This window comes from Rhinatrema bivittatum, chromosome 4 (genome assembly GCF_901001135.1).
Source record: "Rhinatrema bivittatum chromosome 4, aRhiBiv1.1, whole genome shotgun sequence".
NCBI lineage: Eukaryota > Metazoa > Chordata > Amphibia > Gymnophiona > Rhinatrematidae > Rhinatrema > Rhinatrema bivittatum.
Genome location: NC_042618.1, coordinates 482,846,104 through 482,868,041, shown reverse-complemented (window position 1 = coordinate 482,868,041; position 21,938 = coordinate 482,846,104). Strand labels below are relative to the sequence as shown.

The 21,938-nt window shown below is 49.1% G+C and overlaps 1 protein-coding gene across 5 annotated transcripts in view; it reads left to right on the top strand.

The window, feature by feature from the left end:
- The window catches only part of STRAP (serine/threonine kinase receptor associated protein), a 63,897-nt gene that overhangs the window by 26,763 nt on the left and 15,196 nt on the right, over positions 1-21,938 (top strand). For all 5 annotated transcript variants that reach the window (XM_029597364.1, XM_029597361.1, XM_029597365.1 and 2 more), the window contains exons 6-8: positions 1,844-1,943; positions 4,985-5,122; positions 19,331-19,467. In XM_029597364.1, coding sequence (XP_029453224.1) covers positions 1,844-1,943; positions 4,985-5,122; positions 19,331-19,467 — 375 coding nt within the window. The remainder of the gene's footprint in view (positions 1-1,843; positions 1,944-4,984; positions 5,123-19,330; positions 19,468-21,938) is intronic.

Sequence of the window (21,938 nt, the reverse complement as noted above, 5' to 3'; positions counted from 1 at the left end):
CTCCCCTTTGACTAAGTTTTCTAGGTTTGCATACGCATCGCAAGAAGCGAAAAATAACGCCCTAACGCAGTTTGAATGACCCTGTAAGTGATAACCCTGTCTGCAGACAGGAGAGTCCTAGTTCATGCATTGGTGGTTCCATTTACTGGAAGAGGAGTGGCAGTGGGAGCGCAATGTATTGGGGCCGGGGCTGGAGGAGTGGTGAGAGCACACAGTGCAGGGGGGCTGGAGGAGGAGTGGCAGTGGGAGTGTAGTCTTAGGAGAGCTGGGGATGGAGGAGCGGTGGGAGCGCGCAGTGCAGGGGAGCTGGAGGAGGAGCGGCAGTGGGAGCATAGTCTAGGAGGGCTGGGGATGGAGGAGCGGCAGTGGGAGCATAGTCTAGGAGAGCCAGGGATGGAGGAGCGGTGGGAGCGCACAGTGCAGGGGGGGCTGGAGGAGGAGCGGCAGTGGGAGCGCAGTCTTAGGAGGGCTGGGGATGGAGGAGCGGTGGGAGCGCAGTGTAGGAGAGCCAGGGATGGAGGAGCGGTGGGAGCGCACAGTGCAGGGGGGGGCTGGAGGAGGAGCGGCAGTGGGAGCGCAGTCTTAGGAGGGCTGGGGATGGAGGAGCGGTGGGAGCGCAATGTATTGGGGCCGGGGCTGGAGGAGTGGTGAGATCACACAGTGCAGGGGGGCTGGAGGAGGAGTGGCAGTGGGAGCATAGTCTAGGAGGGCTGGGGATGGAGGAGCGATGGGAGCGCGCAGTGCAGGGGAGCTGGAGGAGGAGCGGCAGTGGGAGCGCAATGTAGGGGAGCCAGGGATGGAGGAGCGGTGGGAGCACACAGTGCAGGGGGGGCTGGAGGAGGAGCGGCAGTGGGAGCGCAGTCTTAGGAGGGCTGGGGATGGAGGAGCGGTGGGAGTGCAGTGTAGGAGAGCCAGGGATGGAGGAGAGGTGGGAGCACACAGTGCAGGGGAGCTGGAGGAGGAGCAGCAGTGGGAGCCAGGGATGGAGGAGAGGTGGGAGCGCACAGTGCAGGGGGGCTGGAGGAGGAGCAGCAGTGGGAGCCAGGGATGGAGGAGCGGTGGGAGCGCACAGTGTAGGGGGCTGGAGGAGGAGTGGCAGTGGGAGCGCAGTGTAGGGGAGCCGGGGATGGAGGAGTGGTGGGAGTGTGTTGTGTAGGGGGGGGGGGCCAGGGATGCAGGAGCAGTGGGAGCATGCACTGCAGGGGGGCTGGAGGAGGAGTGGCAGTGGGAGCGCAGTGTAGGAGGGCTGGGGATGGAGGAGCAGTGGGAGCGCAGTGTAGGAGAGCCAGGGATGGAGGAGAGGTGGGAGGCACAGTGCAGGGGAGCTGGAGGAGGAGCAGCAGTGGGAGCCAGGGATGGAGGAGCGGTGGGAGTGTGTTGTGTAGGGGGGGGGGGGGCCAGGGATGCAGGAGCGGTGGGAGCATGCACTGTAGGGGGGCTGGAGGAGGAGTGGCAGTGGGAGCGCAGTGTAGGAGGGCTGGGGATGAAGGAGCGGTGGGAGGGCAGTATTTGGGAGGGTGGGGGCTGCAGCAGTGCAGCCATTGTTGGATTTTTTGATTGGATGGGGTGTTTTTGTGTGTTTTATGCTACCTTCTACATTACTTCATACAGAACTGTTGATGGGGACAGAAATCATCCTTGTGCCATTTTTCTTATTTGAGATGTTAGATTGGTGAACATTGACACCTTGAGCTCATTTGTTAGAAGTGCAGAAAATAAAAGATAAAACGTAAGACAATCAGAGCAGATCTTTGTGTGTGGATGTGCATGAAAACGTGCTGTGACTGGAAGACATCCTTCCTGCTGGCTGTAAGAATGAGAAATGTCTGTCCTTTATCTGCAGAACCTCAAGAAATTGGAGGTCATACCGCTGCTATCAAGAAGGCGCTGTGGTACAATGATGACCAGCAAATCCTGTCTGCCGCGGATGATAAGACCGTGCGGTAGGGAAGGTTTCTTTCATGCATCTTGTGCTGACAGGCTGTATTTATTTTCTTGCTTTGTTAGGAGATATCCTCCTGGGGTAAAAGCAGTTCTCCAAATAACTTGAATTTCCTAGCATGTAACCAGAGGGACTCAGGACCAATGGGTGTTATGCTCCCCTGCCAGCAGATGGAGATGCAATCAGGTTTTAAAGCTGATGTCACCTTAGATTCACCCCTGCAGTGACCTCAACCCTTCAGTATCTCTCCGTCTCCTAGCAGATGTGGATGTGCTTTCACTATCGGGATCGCTGTACCCATTAGAAGAAGTTCTACTTTTAAATTGTGAAAGACTGAGCCATGCTGTCCTGCGGTGATACCTAAAGGTCCCTCCCCAGTTGAGAATTCCTCAGGTGATTTCTGAGATCCCTCAGAGGTGCGCCTTGGTCCGATAGCCGGGTCCCCCGCGTGGGATTTGCTGCTGAAGCAGCTGAAAGGCAGCAGGTACAGGAAGCCGACCGTGGTGGTGACGGCTAAAACCCTCCCCCCCCTCCCCCCACAACCTGAGACAGTCTCTGTACTCAGCCGATAAGCGCTGAGTCCAGATACTTTTTTTTTTTTTTTTTTATATTAACTTATTTCCCGATCAGAGGCATTGGAGGGTTTTGGTAAGACTTCCTCCAGTCTCGTTGCTCGGCATGCCGTACTGACGTCCTTCCCAATCCGTTGCTGGAAAGGGAGGCGGGAATCCGATCAGGTTGAGCGGCCCCGCTTCAGGCTTAGTTGGCACTCTGCTTGGCAGGCCGCGTCGGCGCCATCTTGCATGCGGTTTTGTGCACCTTGCCTTGTTCCCACCCCCCCACACACACACACACACAGACACACACACAGCGTTGGCATGCAAGTTGCAAAGTACCCGCACAACTACTTAGGCACTGGATTCTCGGGCACACGGACTGCGTGTGCGCATAGCCGCAGCCTGCTTAGGTGCCCAAAATCTGTGCACGCAAGTCTTCACGCGTGAGCCGGCTGAATTTGCGGCTGCTGTCTCTAATGGCTCCGGCAGCCAGGAAACATAAGCGCCTTTCTCTCTGCGCTGCCTGTCATATTAGGGCAGCACAGTCTGACCTGGATTCTTACTTATGTCAGCACCGTGAGGAAGCCCAGGGAGAGTTGGCCTCCCCAGACTTTACCAGTTCCTCCCATTCTGAGGCTGGGTCAGCCACAACCTTAACCGGAAGTACCACGGATCTGAATAATCCTGGGGCTGGTCTTCCGTGGGAGAGGGAAATTCAGCAGCACCTACTGCAGTTCTTCCTGGGCTGGGTATGGACTCTGCTGCCTTCTCTTGGGTGGAATTCTTTCAAGGCCTTCGTACAGGCACAGTCGGCTTCACTTGGCCCTGTCTGGACAGAACCACAGCCGGTAAGGCCTCCCCCTCACAGCCCTATCAGCAGACCTCGAGACATACCTCGCCTCACCAAGGGTTTTCTGGCAGAGACTCGGTCAGCAGGGACAAAGAAGGGGATCCAGATTCCTTGGAAGATGGAGAAATCCCTCTGGGTTTAGAACCGTATCGAACCATGTAACTTTTTTTCCCACATTGGATCCTGTTTGAAGTGTACAAAGGAACACTTGGGGGAGGGGGGAAGTAGCCAAGTGGTCTGAGAAAAGTAAAATAACTTAAAGCATTACATGTGGCACGAACCCAGCATTGCCCACGGTCCAGGGAACACCTGCCCTACTGTGTGGCAGGGACTGTAGCACTTAGGATAAAAGAGAGAATAACTGGAGAAAAGTCCAGAACAGTCTGAAGAAAATCTGCTGTATGTGTCATTTCTTCCTCTCTAAAATCACTAAAATCTGCTACCAAAATACTTATCACCTCCCACTTACTCTGGGCAGGTCTCCCTGTATTGTCTTTCTGCACTGCAATCTAGTCAGACCTCCTCCTCTCAAGTCTTTGGCTGCTTCTCTTTCTCACCTATAAATGCATTCACCCTGCAGCTCCTCTTCTTTCCTCATTAGCTCCATTGCCAGCTCCTCGCTGTGCTGTATGCCTGGGATAGACTCCCGAGTCTGGGCATATTCAGATCCAGTCTAAAAGCTCACCTTCCGGAGGCTGCTTTGTATAATAAATATATTTCCTGAGGGTTGTAAGCTCTATAGAGCATGGACTTTGTGTGTCTGTACAGTGCTGTGTATAAGTAGTAGTGCTTTGGAAATGAGAAGTAGAATGGCTCTCTAAAAATGTCTAGATCACTCTTGACAGCCCCGCTCCCCTCATCCCGGGGCAGGTCGGACGTGGCACAGTGATGGAGGGAGTGTAGTGCAGAAGGATTTCCCAAATCCCAGTACAAATAAAACTTGATACAAAACTGTTGCTTCTAGGATCTGTTGTAGGCAGATTTTTATTAAGAATGGAGATCTTGGACTGGCCCAAGTCCTAATGAATGTTTTCCTGAGGCAGGCACTATACAGTATGATTGATTTATAAGAACCAATTGAATCTGCTTAAAGCTGACTGTAATCGCAGTTTATGGTAGAGAGTAAAGCGACCCTGACTCCTATGTAGCTTGACTGCAGAGGGATCTACATCTGGCCCTAAGACACTGATTTATAGTTGTCTGTCGTCTTTAATAATAATTGGTTTGTCATTGTTTGTACAGTATTACATTATAAAGTTACGGAAAATATGCAGAGGGTTCATTTAAAATATTGATAACCTGCTCATTGCCAGTTCTTAGCAAGTGACAGGTAAGCGCACACAGTTCAATACAAACAATAAAAGACAATCCTGACAGTAAGCAGGAACCTTTGATGGGGCAGCCTTATGGAAAGGGTTTCTGATCTGTAACCAGGAGAGAGAAGGGGTTTCTGCTAGGATGGAAGTGAAGCCGGTCTGCCCACCTCCCGAAGAGCTTAGAGAGAACTGGTCAGTACGGGACTTGAGGGGCTTCCTGATTAATTCTTTGCAACCACTTTGAAACTTAGGCCAGCAGACGTTTTTGCTGTGGGCTTTTTGATTCTTTGAATTTGATCAGCTGTCTCCTTTGTGTTAGACTTTGGGACCGAGCTGCTATGACGGAAGTGAAGACCCTCAGTTTCCCAGTCTCGGTGAGCAGCATGGAGTACATTCAGGACCTGCAGATGCTGGTAATCACCTACGGGAGAACCATCGGACTCTACAATGCACTCAGGTAGGCTGCAGGCCGAGGAGTACTTCAGAAAAATGGGCGTCAGATTAAATATAGTCCTTCACCAGCTAGTTTCAAAACTGGGACAGGGGCTGTATATACCACATCATTTTTAGTTAAAAGCTTTTATGTTCTGCATATTCCATAGTTCATAGCAGAGTACAAATTAACATACAAATCAGAAGTCATATAAAATATTTTCCTAGCGTGTAGCTAGATGGACTCGGGACCCCAGTGGGTTATGTGCTCTTCTGCTAGCAGATGGGAGATGGAGTCAGATTTCAAAGCCGACGTCACCCTAGATATACCTACAGTACCTGAATGTAATCCACTTTGAAGTGCTGAAAAAGTTTAAAAAGTGGAATATAAAAAAAATCTAAATATACCCCTATAGTGACCTCGGCTCCTCAGTATCTCTCCGTCTCCGAGCAGATGTGGATGCTATCCCCACACTAGCATGGTGTTAGCGAATTGCAGCCAAAAAAAAAAGAAATTATTACCTACTTGTTTAAAAAGGATCGAGCCCCGCTCTCCTGCGGTGTTACCTAAGGGTCCCTCCCCCAGGTGAGAATTCCTGAGGTGATTTCGAGATCCCTCAGAGGTGTGCCTTGGTCCGGTAGCCGGCTCCCGGCGTGGACATAGCTGCTAAAGTGGCTGAAAGGCAGCGGGTGCATAACCGAGCACAGCAGTAAAGGTTAAGCCCCCTCCCCCCCGCAGCTGGAGGCCGTCCCTGCACCTGGCCGGTAAACGCCAAGACCAGGTAAGCAGGAAACTTAATCTAAGGTCACCGGACTCTGCGCGCCATACTGACTCCATTCCATCCAGCAAGGTAAACAGGGGAGCACCGATGGTGTTGAGCAGCCTTGGTTAGGCTAGGCCCCATTTCAGCGCATGGGTACAGACACGTGGAGACCCCCAGCGGCGCCATCTTCCCATCCTCAAACGTCGGTATGTGCGGGGCAGGCCGGACCATCTAAGTGCCCAACTTGCGAGTCTATAAACGTAGCCGCACGCACAGCTGCACTCATAATCGCATGCACAACCTCGCGCATAACAGCACGCATATCGAGGCACATTACCCGGGCAACCATTCACAGAGGCCATGGCACCGGCAGCAACGAAGCTCAGAAGGCACTCCCTCTGCACAGCCTGCCACATCAGAGCCGCACAGCCTGAACTGGAGTCCTGCCTGTGTCAATATTGCGAGGAAGCCCAGGAAGGACCATCCAAGCCTGGTCCTTCACAGTCTGAGGATGGGGTCGGGAGCTACCCCATATGACAGCATCCCGGACCTAAGCAACTCCGAAATGGTGTCTTCTCCACAAGAGGGCATTTCAGTGGCCCCTATTCCGACTCCCCCTGGGGCTAATATGGACCCAGGGGCCTTCTCCTGGTTGGAATTTTTCCAGGGACTGCAAGCCTTCGTTCAGGCGCAGTCCGCCCCAGCTGCAACCCAGGTGGAACCCCAGCTGGGAGCACCTGACCCTCCCGGCCCTGCTAGAGTGCCTCGAGACATGCCTCACCAAGAATTTCCCTGACAGGGACCCAGACACCACAGATGATGGTGGTGGCTCACTGGAGGAAGGGGAAATCCCTTCAGGCCTGGAACTATACAGAACCATGCTTTGCTTCTTCCACAAGAAGGCTCTGGGAATCCCAGGCACGGACCCTATGGCGGAACCAAAGAAGAACCCCATCTTGTCCCTTCGTAAGGCCTCATGCTATTTCAAATGATGGAAGCCATTCAGGAACTGATTGACCTGGAGTGGGATGCCCCGGAGACAAACTTTAAAGGAGGTCGGGCCTTGGAAGCCTTGTACCTTCTGGAACCAGCGACCACGAATGCCTGCTTTTTCCCGAAAGTGAACGCCATGGTCTGAGCTATCTCAAAGCGAACAACCATTCCCGTTGAGGGAGGGGCAGCATTGAAGGATACTCAAGATAGACGATTAGAATCCATTCTTAAGCAAGCCTTTGACACAACAGCAATGACTCTGCAGATCGCTTCCTGCTGCGCACTGGTGGCTCCTGCTTGCTTCTCTCTAGGAGGCAGATAATTCCGGAACTTATGCAGGAGAAGCAATTGAACCTGCCACAGCCTTCCTGACAGACGCAAGCTCAGACCTGGTGCGTACCTCAGCAAGAGGAGGAGCCTCAGTAGTGGTGGCCAGAAGGCAGTTATCGTTGCGGAACTGGTCTGCAGACGCAACTTCTAAGGCGAATCTCACGAGAATGCCCTTTAAGGGATCTCTCCTGTTGGAAGTGAATTAGAGAAATTAGCCAGCAAGTGGGGCAAATCTCCAGTGCCTCGGCTACCGGAAGACACGAGGAAAAAGATCCCAGCATCCTTCTCCAAGAAGAACTAGGGGCAGAGACTAAACGCTTTCGACCCTACAGGAATTCGTTGTTCCAGACACCTTGTCCCCTCCGGGAGGTCTCAGTTCTTTCGGAACCGACAAACCAAGAGAGGAACAAGTCGTGGGGCAGGCTCAAACAGAGCTTCCCAATGAGAATGGGCCAACCCATCCATAGGAAGAGGAAATAGGTGGTCGACTTTCCCTCTTCTACCAATGATGGGTCGAAATCACTTAGACAAATGGGTACTAAACATCATTCGAGAAGGTTACTCTCTGGAGTTTCGCAGCATCCCTCAGGACAAATTTATGATATCACCCTGCCACTCTCACATCAAGAGTCTGGCCATGGAATCCACTCTGACAAGACTACTCAGTCTGAAGGCTATAACTCCGGTACCTACACCCCAGCAAAATACGAGGCGTTATTCCATCTATTTTATTGTTCCCAGGAAAGAGGGATTATTCCGACCCATCTTGGACCTCAAGAATGTCAACCATCATCTGCGGATAGCATGGAGACTCTCCGCTCCATAATAATGGCAGTACAACTGGGAGATTGCATAATGCACGGTGGCCGCAGCCGCTGCTGTGTCCCTGTTCGGGTGCCAAAATGTTAAGCGCCAAGCCATGCTTTATGATGCTTATCCAGGGATTCAAAACACTTAGATTTTGTAGAAAGTGTAATTTTTTATTGAGCATAATAAGTATTCTTGGGAGATGCTGGATGCCATTTCTCTGACAAACTGACCACCAGCATTTCGTTATATACATGAACTGATCCTTTTTTTATAGGTAAAATACAATACAGTACTAGGTCAGAAATTCTGTACATGCGTGGCCACCTAGAGAATCATTTACATAGATTGTCATGTCAATAGCATGATAGATTATCCCTAAACTATCCTGATTATTTCTCAAAGGTGGAGCCCATTTACCATCACTGTTTAGTCCTTTGTTCTGTTAGAATCTTGCTGGTCAGGGCAATTATCACATCTTAGGCTGTGATAAGAGATGCCCCTGTTAATGGTGCCCCTGTAGTGACAGTCTAGCCTGAAGTTCCAACCATTGTCTTCTGCTTTTGTGATCCTATAATTAAGCATCACAAAGTGTCACCAGCTTCAATTGCTGTCCAGGTGTCCTTGGAATTCCTCCAGGTCAGGCTCGGTAAGACAATTAAAGTTCACATAGCCAGAAAGGCTAAGATAGCAGAGGATTCTGGGTCAGTTGCTGTCTCAATGTTGGTCTCAAGCTCAGGCACACATCACCCCCCCCCCCCCCCGCCATGGACCTACTGGCCACACCTCTCAATGCCCAAGTCTCAGGCTCTTCAGCCGCAGGCGAGAGCTGCACTCCCAAGGAATCTATGCCCTTATCCAGACCTGTCCAGAGGAGGACTTACTGTACGCCTTCCCCCCCCCCCCCCCCCCCCCCCCAATGGCCTCTGTCGGGCATGATCATCCGCAAGATAGAACACCACAGGAGACTAGTTCTACTAGTGGCCCCGTATTGGCCAAGATGCCCATGGTATGCAGACATGCAAAAATTCCTTGCAGGGAGCCCTCTGTGCCTACCTCCATACAGGGACCTTCTCCAGCAGGGCCCGATTCTTCATGAAGATCCGTCTCGATTCTCACTTACGGTCTGGCCCTTGAGAGGACTCGCCTGAAGAAGTGCGGTTACTCGAAGGTCTTGATTTGACTCCCTGCTCTGCGCGCGGAAGTTCTCAATGTCTCTGGCATACATAAGGATCTGGAGGATATTCGAAGCCTGGTGCGAGGACCGCAGGGTATCCCCACAAATGGCCAAGATTCCCATGATTCTGGAATTTCTACAGGACGGTATGAAGGGTTATCACTCAACTCCCTCAAGGTTCAAGTAGCAGTCCTCTCCTGCTTCAGAGCCGAAGTGAACGGAATCCATCTATCAGCTCATCCGGACTTGGCCCATTTCCTAAAAAGGGGTTAAGCAACATAAGAACTTAAGAAATTGCCATGCTGGGACAGACCAAGGGTCCATCAAGCCCAGCATCCTGTTTCCAACAGAGGCCAAAAACCAGGCCACAAGAACCTGGCAATTACCCAAACACTAAGAAGAACCCATGCTACTGATGCAATTAATAGCAGTGGCTATTCCCTAAGTATAATTGATTAATAGCCATTAATGGACTTCTCCTCCAAGAACTTATCCAAACCTTTTTTGAACCCAGCTACACTAACTGCACTAACTACCTTCTCTGGCAACAAATTCCAGAGCTTTATTGTGCGTTGAGTGAAAAAGAATTTTCTCCGATTAGTCTTAAATGTGTTACTTGCTAACTTCATGGAATGCCCCCTAGTCCTTCTATTATTCAAAAGTATAAATAACAGAGTCACATCTACTCGTTCAAGACCTCTCATGATCTTAAAGACCTCTATCATATCCCCCCTCAGCCATCTCTTCTCCATGCTGAACAGCCCTAACCTCTTCAGCCTTTCCTTATAGGGGAGCTGTTCCATCCCCTTTATCATTTTGGTTGCCCTTCTCTGTACCTTCTCCATCGCAACTATATCTTTTTTGAGATACGGCGACCAGAATTGTACACAGTATTCAAGGTGCGGTCTCACCATGGAGCGATACAGAGGCATTATGACATTTTCCGTTCTATTAACCATTCCCTTCCTAATAATTCCTAACATTCTATTTGCTTTTTTGACTGCTGCAGCACACTGAGCCGACTATTTTAAAGTATTATCCACTATGATGCCTAGATCTTTCTCCTGGGTGGTAGCTCCTAATATGGAACCTAACATCGTGTAATTACAGCAAGGGTTATTTTTCCCTATGTGCAACACCTTGCACTTGTCCACATTAAATTTCATCTGCCATTTGGATGCCCAATCTTCCAGTATTTGAGCGATGTTGTAGGGTCAGTGGGGGGTGTTGCAGTTTTACTTGCAAGGTGAAGAATTTCCGTTTTGCTCTGGTTGAGAGTGAGTGCCATTTGGGTGAGGATACATTTTATATCAGTAAGGTATGTTTCCCATCGGCTTAGTGTATTATTGATGCTATCTCTGATGGGAAGCAGGATCTGTACATCATCGGTGTACAGGAAATAGGAACGGTCTGCTTTGTCCAAATAGTTGCATAATGGCAGCATATAAACATTGAAGAGGGTAGGGGATAGGGATGAGCCTTGTGGGACTCCATATGAGAGGGGTAATAGTCCTGATGTTGTACTATTGTAGGTTACCTTAAAGGATCTGTTAGAGAGGAATGATTGAAACCATTGGAGGATGGTGCCATTGAGACCAATTTCTCTTAGTCTGTGAATTAAGATCTCATGGTTGACAGTGTCAAATGCGGCAGAAATGTCGAAGTATTAGGAGAAAGGAAGTGCCTTTGTCAAACCCTCGCAGTATTGTATCTGTGAGGGTGAGTAGAAGTGATTCAGTGCTGTGAAATTTCTTGAAACCGTGTTGAGCTGGAACAAGTATATTTTGGTTTTCTAGGAATTCTGAAAGTTGGTGATTAACTGTTTTCTTGATGATCTTGGCCAGGAAAGGCAGGTTAGAGATGGGTCTGTAGTTGGACGGGATGGTTGGATCCAATTGAGGTTTCTTTAGGATAGGTTTAACCACAGCGCTTTTAAGGGAATCCAGGAGGAGACCTTGTTCAAGGGAAAGGTTGATGATGTCCGCGATGGGTCTTGCTAGGCAGTTTGGGATTAGTTTGAGGGTTTTCGTTGGAATGAGGTCAAGTGGATGAGCCGCTGGGTTGATCTTCCGCACAATAGTTTCCACCTCGGTGGAGGCAATGGTCTCAAATTGTGTCCATTTTGATGTAGTAAGGGGTGATGGTATAGGGGTTCAAGGTTGATTGGTGGGCTATTTGAACTTAGTTTGGATGTTCTGACTTTAAGGTATTGGGCAAATTTTTAACTGGATATTGTTGGGGTATCTTTTTGAAGAGCTTTGATGGGCCGAGTCAGTTGAGTGACATAATCAAATAGAACTCTCGGGTTGTATTGGTAGTCATGAATTCTTTTAGTGTAGAAATTCCATTTGGCTTTGTTGATGTCTTTGTATATATGTAGAGCAGTGTTCTGCATCAGTCACGTAATTGGTTTGTAGGGTTTTTTTCTCCAGGCTTTTTCTACTTGCCTTAACAGGCATTTTATGTTTTTTAGCTCCTGGTTATACCAAGGTGCTTTGCATTTTGCTGAGGTACTAATTTCTTTTTTGATGGTTGGGCCTATATTTTTTGCTATCAGTGTTGATTGCGGTCCATGTGTTAACTGCAGTTATGGTATTAGATGTATCCAGTTGTTTAAGGGCTTCCGGTAAGGTTTTCTCTAGGATCTCACTGGAGCAAGTTTTGGTGAATTTGAGTTTTTTGTCTTTGAGTGTGGATATGGGCGTAGTCCACTTGGAGCTTGATTTGTATTAACATGTGGTCTGACCAGGGTACCGTGGTGGTAGAAGGGGGGGAATTGAGATCAGATCCAGGGTGTGGCCTGATTTTTGTGTGGGGGAGTTGATTATTTGTTTGAAGCCCATAGCAGTTAGTGTTGAGGAGGAGCTCACATGATGGGGAGTGGGGAAATTTGTCAATGTGGAGGTTGAAATCTCCTAAGATGATGGTGGGGTGATTGGTGTTGATGCAAGATGATATGGTTTCGATGAGGGGGCAGGGATCCTTGTTGAGAACACCAGGAGGGGCATAGATCAGCAAGATTTGTAGAGCTTTAGACTTTGAGACTGATTTCGAGGGATAGTGGGGGGTTGATGGAGGGTACTGAATTTAAGTTTTTTGTCTGCTAGAAACAGTAGGCCGCCTCCTTTTTTTTTTTTTTTTTTTTTTTTTTCTGGGCCTTGGAATGGAGAAGATATTGTAACTGCTTGTTGGTAATTGATTGAATGGGGGGATATTGGAGTTCTTGAGCCATGAGCCATGACTCTGTGATGCAGAGAAGGTCTGGATTTTGGTTGGTGAGGAGGTCATTGAGGATGGGGATTTTCTTTGTTATGGACTGTGCGTTCAGTAGGAAGAGGGTAGCAAGTCACCTGGACCGGATGGTATGCATCCCAGGGTACTAAAGGAACTAAAAAATGAAATTTCTGACCTATTAGTTAAAATTTGTAACCTATCATTAAAATCATCCATTGTACCTGAAGACTGGAGGGTGGCCAATGTAACCCCAATATTTAAAAAAGGCTCCAGGGGTGATCCGGGTAACTATAGACCAGTGAGCCTGACTTCAGTGCCAGGAAAAATAGTGGAAACTATCCTCAAGATCAAAATTGTAGAGCATATAGAAAGACATGATTTAATGGGACACAGTCAACATGGATTTACCCAAGGGAAGTCTTGCCTAACAAACCTGCTTCATTTTTTTGAAGGGGTTAATAAACATGTGGATAAAGGTGAACCGGTAGATGTAGTATACTTGGATTTTCAGAAGGCGTTTGACAAAGTCCCTCATGAGAGGCTTCTACGAAAACTAAAAAGTCATGGGATAGGAGGCGATGTCCTTTCGTGGATTACAAACTGGTTAAAAGACAGGAAACAGAGAGTAGGACTAAATGGTCAATTTTCTCAGTGGAAAAGGGTAAACAGTGGAGTGCCTCAGGGATCTGTACTTGGACCGGTGCTTTTCAATATATATATCAATGATCTGGAAAGGAATACGATGAGTGAGGTTATCAAATTTGCAGATGATACAAAATTATTCAGAGTAGTTAAATCACAAGCAGACTGTGATACATTACAGGAGGACCTTGCAAGACTGGAAGATTGGGCATCCAAATGGCAGATGAAATTTAATGTGGACAAGTGCAAGGTGTTGCATATAGGGAAAAATAACCCTAGCTGTAGTTACACGATGTTAGGTTCCATATTAGGAGCTACCACCCAAGAAAGAGATCTAGGCGTCATAGTAGATAATACATTGAAATCGTCAGCTCAGTGTGCTGCAGCAGTCAAAAAAGCAAATAAAATGTTAGGAATTATTAGGAAGGGAATGGTTAATAAAACGGAAAATGTCATAATGCCTCTATATCGCTCCATGGTGAGACCACACCTTGAATACCGTGTACAATTCTGGTCGCCGCATCTCAAAAAAGATATAGTTGCAATGGAGAAAGTACAGAGAAGGGCAACCAAAATGATAAAGGGGATGGAACAGCTCCCCTATGAGGAAAGGCTGAAGAGGTTAGGGCTGTTCAGCTTGGAGAAGAGACGGCTGAGGGGGGATATCATAGAGGTCTTTAAGATCATGAGAGGTCTTGAACGAGTAGATGTGACTCGGTTATTTACACTTTCGAATAATAGAAGGACTAGGGGGCATTCCATGAAGTTAGCAAGTAGCACATTTAAGACTAATCGGAGAAAATTCTTTTTCACTCAACGCACAATAAATCTCTGGAATTTGTTGCCAGAGGATGTGGTTAGTGCAGTTAGTGTAGCTGGGTTCAAAAAAGGTTTGGATAAGTTCTTGGAAGAGAAGTCCATTAACTGCTATTAATCAAGTTTACTTAGGGAATAGTCACTGCTATTAATTGCATCAGTAGCATGGGATCTTCTAGGTGTTTGGGTAATTGCCAGGTTCTTGTGGCCTGGTTTGGCCTCTGTTGGAAACAGGATGCTGGGCTTGATGGACCCTTGGTCTGACCCAGCATGGCAATTTCTTATGTTCTTATGTTCTAAGGACTGATAGGGCAGCCATGTGTGGGTCATGGAATAGTGGAATGGGGATAAGTCTTCTGAGGTTGATTCCTGGTGTTGTAATATATGGGTAGTGTTTGTAGGAGGTGTGGGGTCCTTGTGTTGTAGGGTGTGTGAATCTTGTATCCATATTGTAAGAGGATACTAAGGGGGGGGGAGTGTATTTGGGGGGGGGGGGGCCTAGAGTGGAAGCAGGTACTGCAGATCAGAGAGCAGGCCTGGGCTGATTGGTTGGCGACTACAGCTGCGGCCTTGGAATCAGCCCAGAAGGGGCTTCATGCATGTGAGGTGAGGGGGGGGTGTAATTGGAGATGGTTATGTTGGTTGCAGATTGTTTGTTTATCTTAGTCGCCTCTATGTTGAGTATTGAGGTAGTCTGGAGCAGCAGAAAGGAGCTGCACAAAGGGGCACACTAAGGGGCCTGCCCCTTTGTCACGCTCCTTTAGGCGCTCGGCGCCTGCGGCTTACCCGCCCGAATTTAAAGGCAGTCCCGTCCCTTGGCGCTGCTCTGCTGTCGTCGGTGGGCGGGCCTTCCATTGCAGGGAGGCAAGCAGTGATGTGGCAGTGAGAGAGCCGGTCTGCAGGCCTCGTGGGCGCCGGGGGAGGGCGAGCGCCAGCCGCCTCAGAGTGCTCCAGGGGAGCTTTCAGGCACAAAGGGGGGGCCTGCGGCTTACCCGCCTGAATTTAAAGACAGTCCTGTTCTTCGGCGCTGCTCTCTTTAGGGTCCAGGCAGTATCTTGGGCAGAAGCCAAACTGCTGTTGCCCGCTGAAATCGGTCGAGTGGCAACATGGTCTTCCCTACACACCTTCTCCAGGTTCTACCGCCTGAATGTCCAGGCCTGAGAAGACGCATCCTTCACAAGGGCAGTACTAAGTGGGCCACGGGCATTATATTACATTTTCAAAACACCGCTCAAAACCTGGCTTTTCATACAAGCCTTCAAGAGAGAAAACTGATGCAGGCAATTAAGCAAAGATATGCGGCATAAAGCACCGAATGCCTAATTTAACGCTCCTTACTGAATTAGTTCAACCTTTTTAACTGTAGGCAACCTTCAGGACACATTGCTATGAAACACTCAATCCCCCAAATAAACGCCTTTTTGTTACCGAATGCTAATGGCACCACCTATGTAATGTACGACCCATATTTTTTTGATATAGGTGCCCTATTGTAAACCGTTATGATGGTGAATAACTTAATGACGGTATATAAAAACTCTTAAATAAAATAAATAAAAATTATGTTATGTAATATTTTCAAGATTCCGGGAGCATTATATTATGTTATGTAATATTTACAAAGTTCAGCATCGGCGAAGATTCTGTATCCTTCACAAAGACTAACTAAGATCTTGCAAATTGGTACCAAGAGATATTAAATAGAAGTGATGATAGTGCCAAACAGTGAGGTACATCTGTAAAGTTTAGTGTACTATAAACAGCTCTTGCCCCCCTCCCTGACTTCTGAAAAACGATTAGAGAGAGAGGATGGAAATCACACCAATTCTTGGCCAAAAACCACATTCTTTCAATCGATAAAATGTCAGGATCGAGTATCAAAAGCGGATGATATGTCCAACATAACAAGTACATAACTATGACCACTGTCTAGACCACTTTCGGGATTGCCAGTCCCCTCTCCCCTCCTCCCGAAGCAAGGCGCATAAAGCAGCCTTGCTCCAGGAGGAGGGGAGAGAGGACTGGCAGTGTAAAGCGAAGAAGCGACTTACTTATTTTGCAGCCCCCCTCTGGAGACGGACATCGGCGACGAGGGACCGCGGCTCCCCTCCCCTGCCTCCAGCTGTCCACGAAGATGGACGCTGCACGGGCGAAAGCGGCCCCTGTGCGTGCAATTGGGCCGCTCAAGGCGTGACGTTACAATGTTTGGCGTCACGGCATGTGACGTCACGTCTTGAGCGGCCCAATTGCACGAATAGGGGCCGTTTTCGCCTGTGCGATGCGTCCATCCTCGTGGACAGCTGGAGGCAGGGGAGGGGAGCCGCGGTCCCTCGTCGCCGATGTCCGTCTCCGAAGGGGGGCTGCAAAATAAGTAAGTCGCTTCGTCGCTTTACACTGCCAGTCCTCTCTCCCCTCCTCCGGGAGCAAGGCTGCTTTATGCGCCTTGCTTCGGGAGGAGGGGAGAGGGGACTGGCAATCCCGAGCGTAGGATTGCCCGTCCTCTCCCCTCTCTCTTGCAACTTTTTTTTTCGCTTTTGTTGCTTCGGGAGGAGGGGAGAGGGGACTGGCAATCCCGAGCGTCTGAGAACTGTCCACTTCCTGGTATCTGTCATTTCAAATGACATTTGAAATGACAGATACCAGCGTGTCCGTGAAGCGTTAGGCCCACGCACCCAGGTTACTGTATAGGCGCTGTATAGCGCTCTATACAGTAAAATGGGTTGCACGGGCCTAACGCTTCACGGACGCTTCTTAGACGCAGCTTGCATTAGCAAGCTATTTACATACAGGATCGAGCGGTAGGTGAGCTGGACTGTGCGTGCGGCAACCGCGGGTGCGCCGGGCACTAACGCAGCTCTTCCTACCACTTGTTACTGGATTGACCTGTTAGTGAGGACAGAGGTATCTAAACCAGGATTTTTTTTTTAGTAAGGGCCTAATCACAAAACACTTTAGGCTCTGACAATGATAAATTCACAAGACTATTGAGAGCCAAAGCAATTAAATCTCTAGGGAGTGATCCATCTCCTATCCTCATAGACCTGTTTATGTGGAATGGATCTAACAGGGGTGATGTTATCTAAGATAATAACAGCTGACTCCATGTCAGAAGGTTGAAAAGCAGATAGCTGGTCTGCGATCATTTCAGAGAATTTCTTTTGATCGATCCAGCGTCTCTTAATGATTTACTCTGGTAGTGAAGATGAAGGAAACTGAGTGGTAGAAACACATCTCTGAAGGGAAATTAACAAATGAATCAGATCATGGAACAGGGTGCAGCATAGTAGAATTGACGAAGATTAAATCAAGAAAATATCCTAATCTATGGGTTGAAGAATTCAATAACTGACTCCATCCTAATGATGCCATAATATTAAGAAAGGAGGAGCAAGCTGTTCACATGGGAACAACATCAACATGAAGATTGAAGTCACCAAGAATAATCATGTTACATTTTGCTTTAGATGACATTAATTGTTCAAAGAAGGAGATAAATCAGTGTAGTACGTTAGGGTGGCAGTACACTAGACCAGTGGTTCTCAACCTTTTTTTGGCCGGGACACACCTGACAGATGGTTCTCACATGCATGACACATTGAACATGTGATTCACGGGGCTAAATGTAAACATGCACTCTGCATCCTCAGGAATCCCCTCAACCCCCCGCAATGAATGCAGAGCAGATCTAGGGCATTATCCATACAACTCACCATACAAAAAAGATATTCTGGTTCTGATGACATCTCAGTAAAAGCAAAACAAACTCCCTTTACTGGCAGGCACAATACCCCTCCTTATGAAAAGACAGTAATTTCCCACTAATGCATGTCCTATTGAGAAAGCACAACAAATAAGATTGATAAAAGTGCCTACATGCTAGTAAAATACCTGACCTCAGTCACACACACAGAACTGACCTTGACCAAGTACAGAAAGACCACAAATTATAAATATGGAGCAAACTGAAATGGAAAACCAAAAAAGCCACTCTGCATGCAGTGCGAACCTGGAGAAATGGAAAGAGAAATATAGCACCTAACATAGTCCCAGGATCTGCAATAATGCACACAAACTAACCCGTACAATGTTACACCTGTATTATGGAACACACTCAAACAGTAACAATCCTATCTATGAAAAGGCAACACTGCAAGTATTTAACCAGGCGCTAAACGCTAATTCACCTCCTATTAGGGAAACAGAACAAGGCACCCCAACCAAGCAAGTCCGCCATAGCCCGTGGCGGCGAAGAGGAAACCTGACCCTGACCAAGCAAGAAGAAACCCGACCCCAACCGAGGCCACCTCGGGAGCCCATTCCCGTGGTGGCACAAAAAGAAGGTCCACCGGAGTAAAGCTGCAGCGGAACTGGAGCCCATCCCTGCAATGAAGGAAGAATGGGGTCCCGTGGCGGCCTTGCTTCATCGGGGTCTGGTTTTCCTCTTCACCGCCATGGGAATGGGGTCCCGTGGCGGCCTTGCTTCATCGGGGTCTGGTTTTCCTCTTCACCGCCATGGGAATGGGGTCCCGTGGCGGCCTTGCTTCATCGGGGTCTGGTTTTCCTCTTCACCGCCATGGGAGTGGGGTCCCGTGGCGGCCTTGCTTCATCGGGGTCTGGTTTTCCTCTTCACCGCCATGGGAATGGGGTCCCGTGGCGGCCTTGCTTCATCGGGGTCTGGTTTTCCTCTTCACCGCCATGGGAATGGGGTCCCGTGGCGGCCTTGCTTCATCGGGGTCTGGTTTTCCTCTTCACCGCCATGGGAATGGGGGTCCCGTGGCGGCCTTGCTTCATCGGGGTCTGGTTTTCCTCTTCACCGCCATGGGAATGGGGTCCCGTGGCGGCCTTGCTTCATCGGGGTCTGGTTTTCCTTTTCACCGCCATGGGAATGGGGTCCCGTGGCGGCCTTGCTTCATCGGGGTCTGGTTTTCCTCTTCGCCGCCGTGGGAGTGGGGTCCCGTGGCGGCCTTGCTTCATCGGGGTCTGGTTTTCCTCTTCACCGCCATGGGAGTGGGGTCCCGTGGCGGCCTTGCTTCATCGGGGTCTGGTTTTCCTCTTCACCGCCATGGGAGTGGGGTCCCGTGGCGGCCTTGCTTCATCGGGGTCTGGTTTTCCTCTTCACCGCCATGGGAATGGGGTCCCGTGGCGGCCTTGCTTCATCGGGGTCTGGTTTTCCTCTTCACCGCCATGGGAATGGGGTCCCGTGGCGGCCTTGCTTCATCGGGGTCTGGTTTTCCTCTTCACCGCCATGGGAATGGGGTCCCGTGGCGGCCTTGCTTCATCGGGGTCTGGTTTTCCTCTTCACCGCCATGGGAATGGGGTCCCGTGGCGGCCTTGCTCTTCAAAAACTCTTCTCATTGCAAGATGCACGTTCCAGAGTGTGCTAATTTTTGCCTATATTGGTTCCTGTCTTGTCCATGGAGTTGCCTTTCAAATTAGTAACATTTGAATTATGTTTTCTGTATATTCTCAGTCTAGATCTGATAAAGTCCTTTGAAGCTCCGGCTCCCATCCATTCTGCGTCCCTTCATCCGGAGAAGGAGTGCCTTGTTGCTGGGGGTGATGATTTTAAGCTATACAAGTATGATTACAATACTGGAGAAGAGCTTGGTAAGCTGTTTCTTGTTTTTATTTTTATTTATTTATTTGGTTTTCTGTACCGTATTCAAAACATATCTGTTTACAAAGAAAACAAATATAATAAAATCCATCAGTATAAAAATAAAATAGAGCATACACACACAAATAAAATATAAAAAAAACAATGTTCATAGAAAATTCATTAAAATAAAATACAAATAAAAGGCTCAATAAAATACTAAAAGCATAAGAGGAAAAGTCAGTCTGGGAAGGCTTGCTGAAATAGCCAGGTCTTTAGTTTCTTTTTAAATGCCTGAGGATTTTAGTGCCTTCTGTTTACGAGTCCGTTTCACACTAAGTTCTGTTTATATAAGAACATAAATGCTGTTGTGGATCAGACCAAAGGTCCATCAGGCCCAACACCCTGTGTCAGATTGTGGCCAATCCAGGTCACAAGAACCCAGCATATCCCAAAGAATAGATCCAGTCCTCCCAGCTCATTATTGGGCATAAGGAGTTGCTTTCCCCAAGGCTACCTGGCCAGTGTCCCTCCTTTCATTCTACTATGACAGATGGTGTGGAGGGGTCCTCAGTCAGGTTCCTTCAACAGCATTCAAGGTCCTTACTTGCAGTTCCAGAAAGAGAACATAAGTTTCCATTCTGGGTCAGACCAAGGGTCCATCAAGCCCAGCATCCTGTTTCCAACAGAGGCCAAACCAGGCCACAGGAACCTGGCAATTACCCAAACACTAAGAAGATCCCATGCTACTGATGCAATTAATAGCAGTGGCTATTCCCTAAGTAAACTTGATTAATAGCCATTAATGGACTTCTCCTCCAAGAACTTATCCAAACCTTTTTTGAACCCAGCTACACTAACTGCACTAACCACATCCTCTGGCAACAAATTCCAGAGCTTTATTGTGCGTTTAGTAAAAGAATTTTATCTGATCTTGTTTTAAATGTGCTACTTGCTAACTTCATGGAGTGCCCCCTAATTTTGTATTATCTGAAAGAGTAAATAATTCACATTTACCTGTCCTCTCATTATTTTATAGACCTCTATCCTATCCCTCCTCAGCAGTCTCTTCTCCAAGCTGAACAGCCCTAACCTCTTTAGCTTTTCCTCAAGAAAAATAAACTTAAAAAGCCACCTTTACTTACCCTGTCCAGCAACTCTCTTACTCCTTTCCCTGGAAAGCACGGACCAGGAGCAGCAGCAGCTGCTGGAGCTCTGTCCTTACGGACTTCTTCTTTAGGGCCCACAAGTCAGTCACTCTCTCTCTCTCACACACTCCCCCCAATTAAACCCTATGACCAGTCTCTGTCTCTCTCACACACCCCAGTCACCTCCCTGCCGAGTCTGTGTCTCACACACACTGCCCAGTCTCTGTGTCTCACACACACTCCCCCAGTCACCTCCCTGCCCAGTCTCTCTCTCACTCACACACACCCCAGTCACCTCCCTGCCCAGTCTCTGTGTCTCACACACACTCCCCCAGTCACCTCCCTGCCCAGTCTCTCTCTCACTCACACACACCCCAGTCACCTCCCTGCCCAGTCTCTCTCTCACTCACACACACCCCCCAGTCACCTCCCTGCCCAGTCTCTCTCTCACTCACACACACCCCCCAGTCACCTCCCTGCCCAGTCTCTCTCTCTCTCTCACACACACCCCAGTCACTTCCCTGCCCAGTCTCTCTCTCTCTCACACACCCCAGTCACCTCCCTGCCCAGTCTCTCTCTCTCTCTCTCTCTCACACACACCCCAGTCACTTCCCTGCCCAGTCTCTCTCTCTCACACACCCCAGTCACCTCCCTGCCCAGTCTCTCTCTCTCTCTCTCACACACACCCCAGTCACCTCCCTGCCCAGTCTCTCTCTCTCACACACACCCCCCAGTCACCTCCCTGCCCAGTCTCTCTCTCTCACGGTCACAGACACCCCCCAGTCACCTCCCTGCCCAGTCTCTCTCTCTCACGGTCACAGACACCCCCCAGTCACCTCCCTGCCCAGTCTCTCTCTCTCACGGTCACACACACCACCCAGTCACCTCCCTGCCTAGTCTCTCTCTCACTCACACACACCCCAGTCACCTCCGTGCCCAGTCTCTCTCTCACTCACACACACCCCAGTCACCTCCGTGCCCAGTCTCTCACTCACACACACCCCAGTCACCTCCCTGCCCAGTCTCTCTCTTGGTCACACACACCCCCCAGTCACCTCCCTGCCCAGTCTCTCTCTTGGTCACACACACCCCCCAGTCACCTCCCTGCCCAGTCTCTCTCTCACTCTCACACACCCCAGTCACCTCCCTGCCCAGTCTCTCTCTCACTCTCACACACCCCAGTCACCTCCCTGCCCAGTCTCTCTCTCGCTCACACACACCCCAGTCACCTCCCTGCCCAGTCTCTCTCGCTCACACACTTTGCTTAGAGCCCCGATGTTGTGTCCCCTTTAATTTCGCAGTGGCAGATTTCCCAGGGCTGCCGCTGCCTTCTC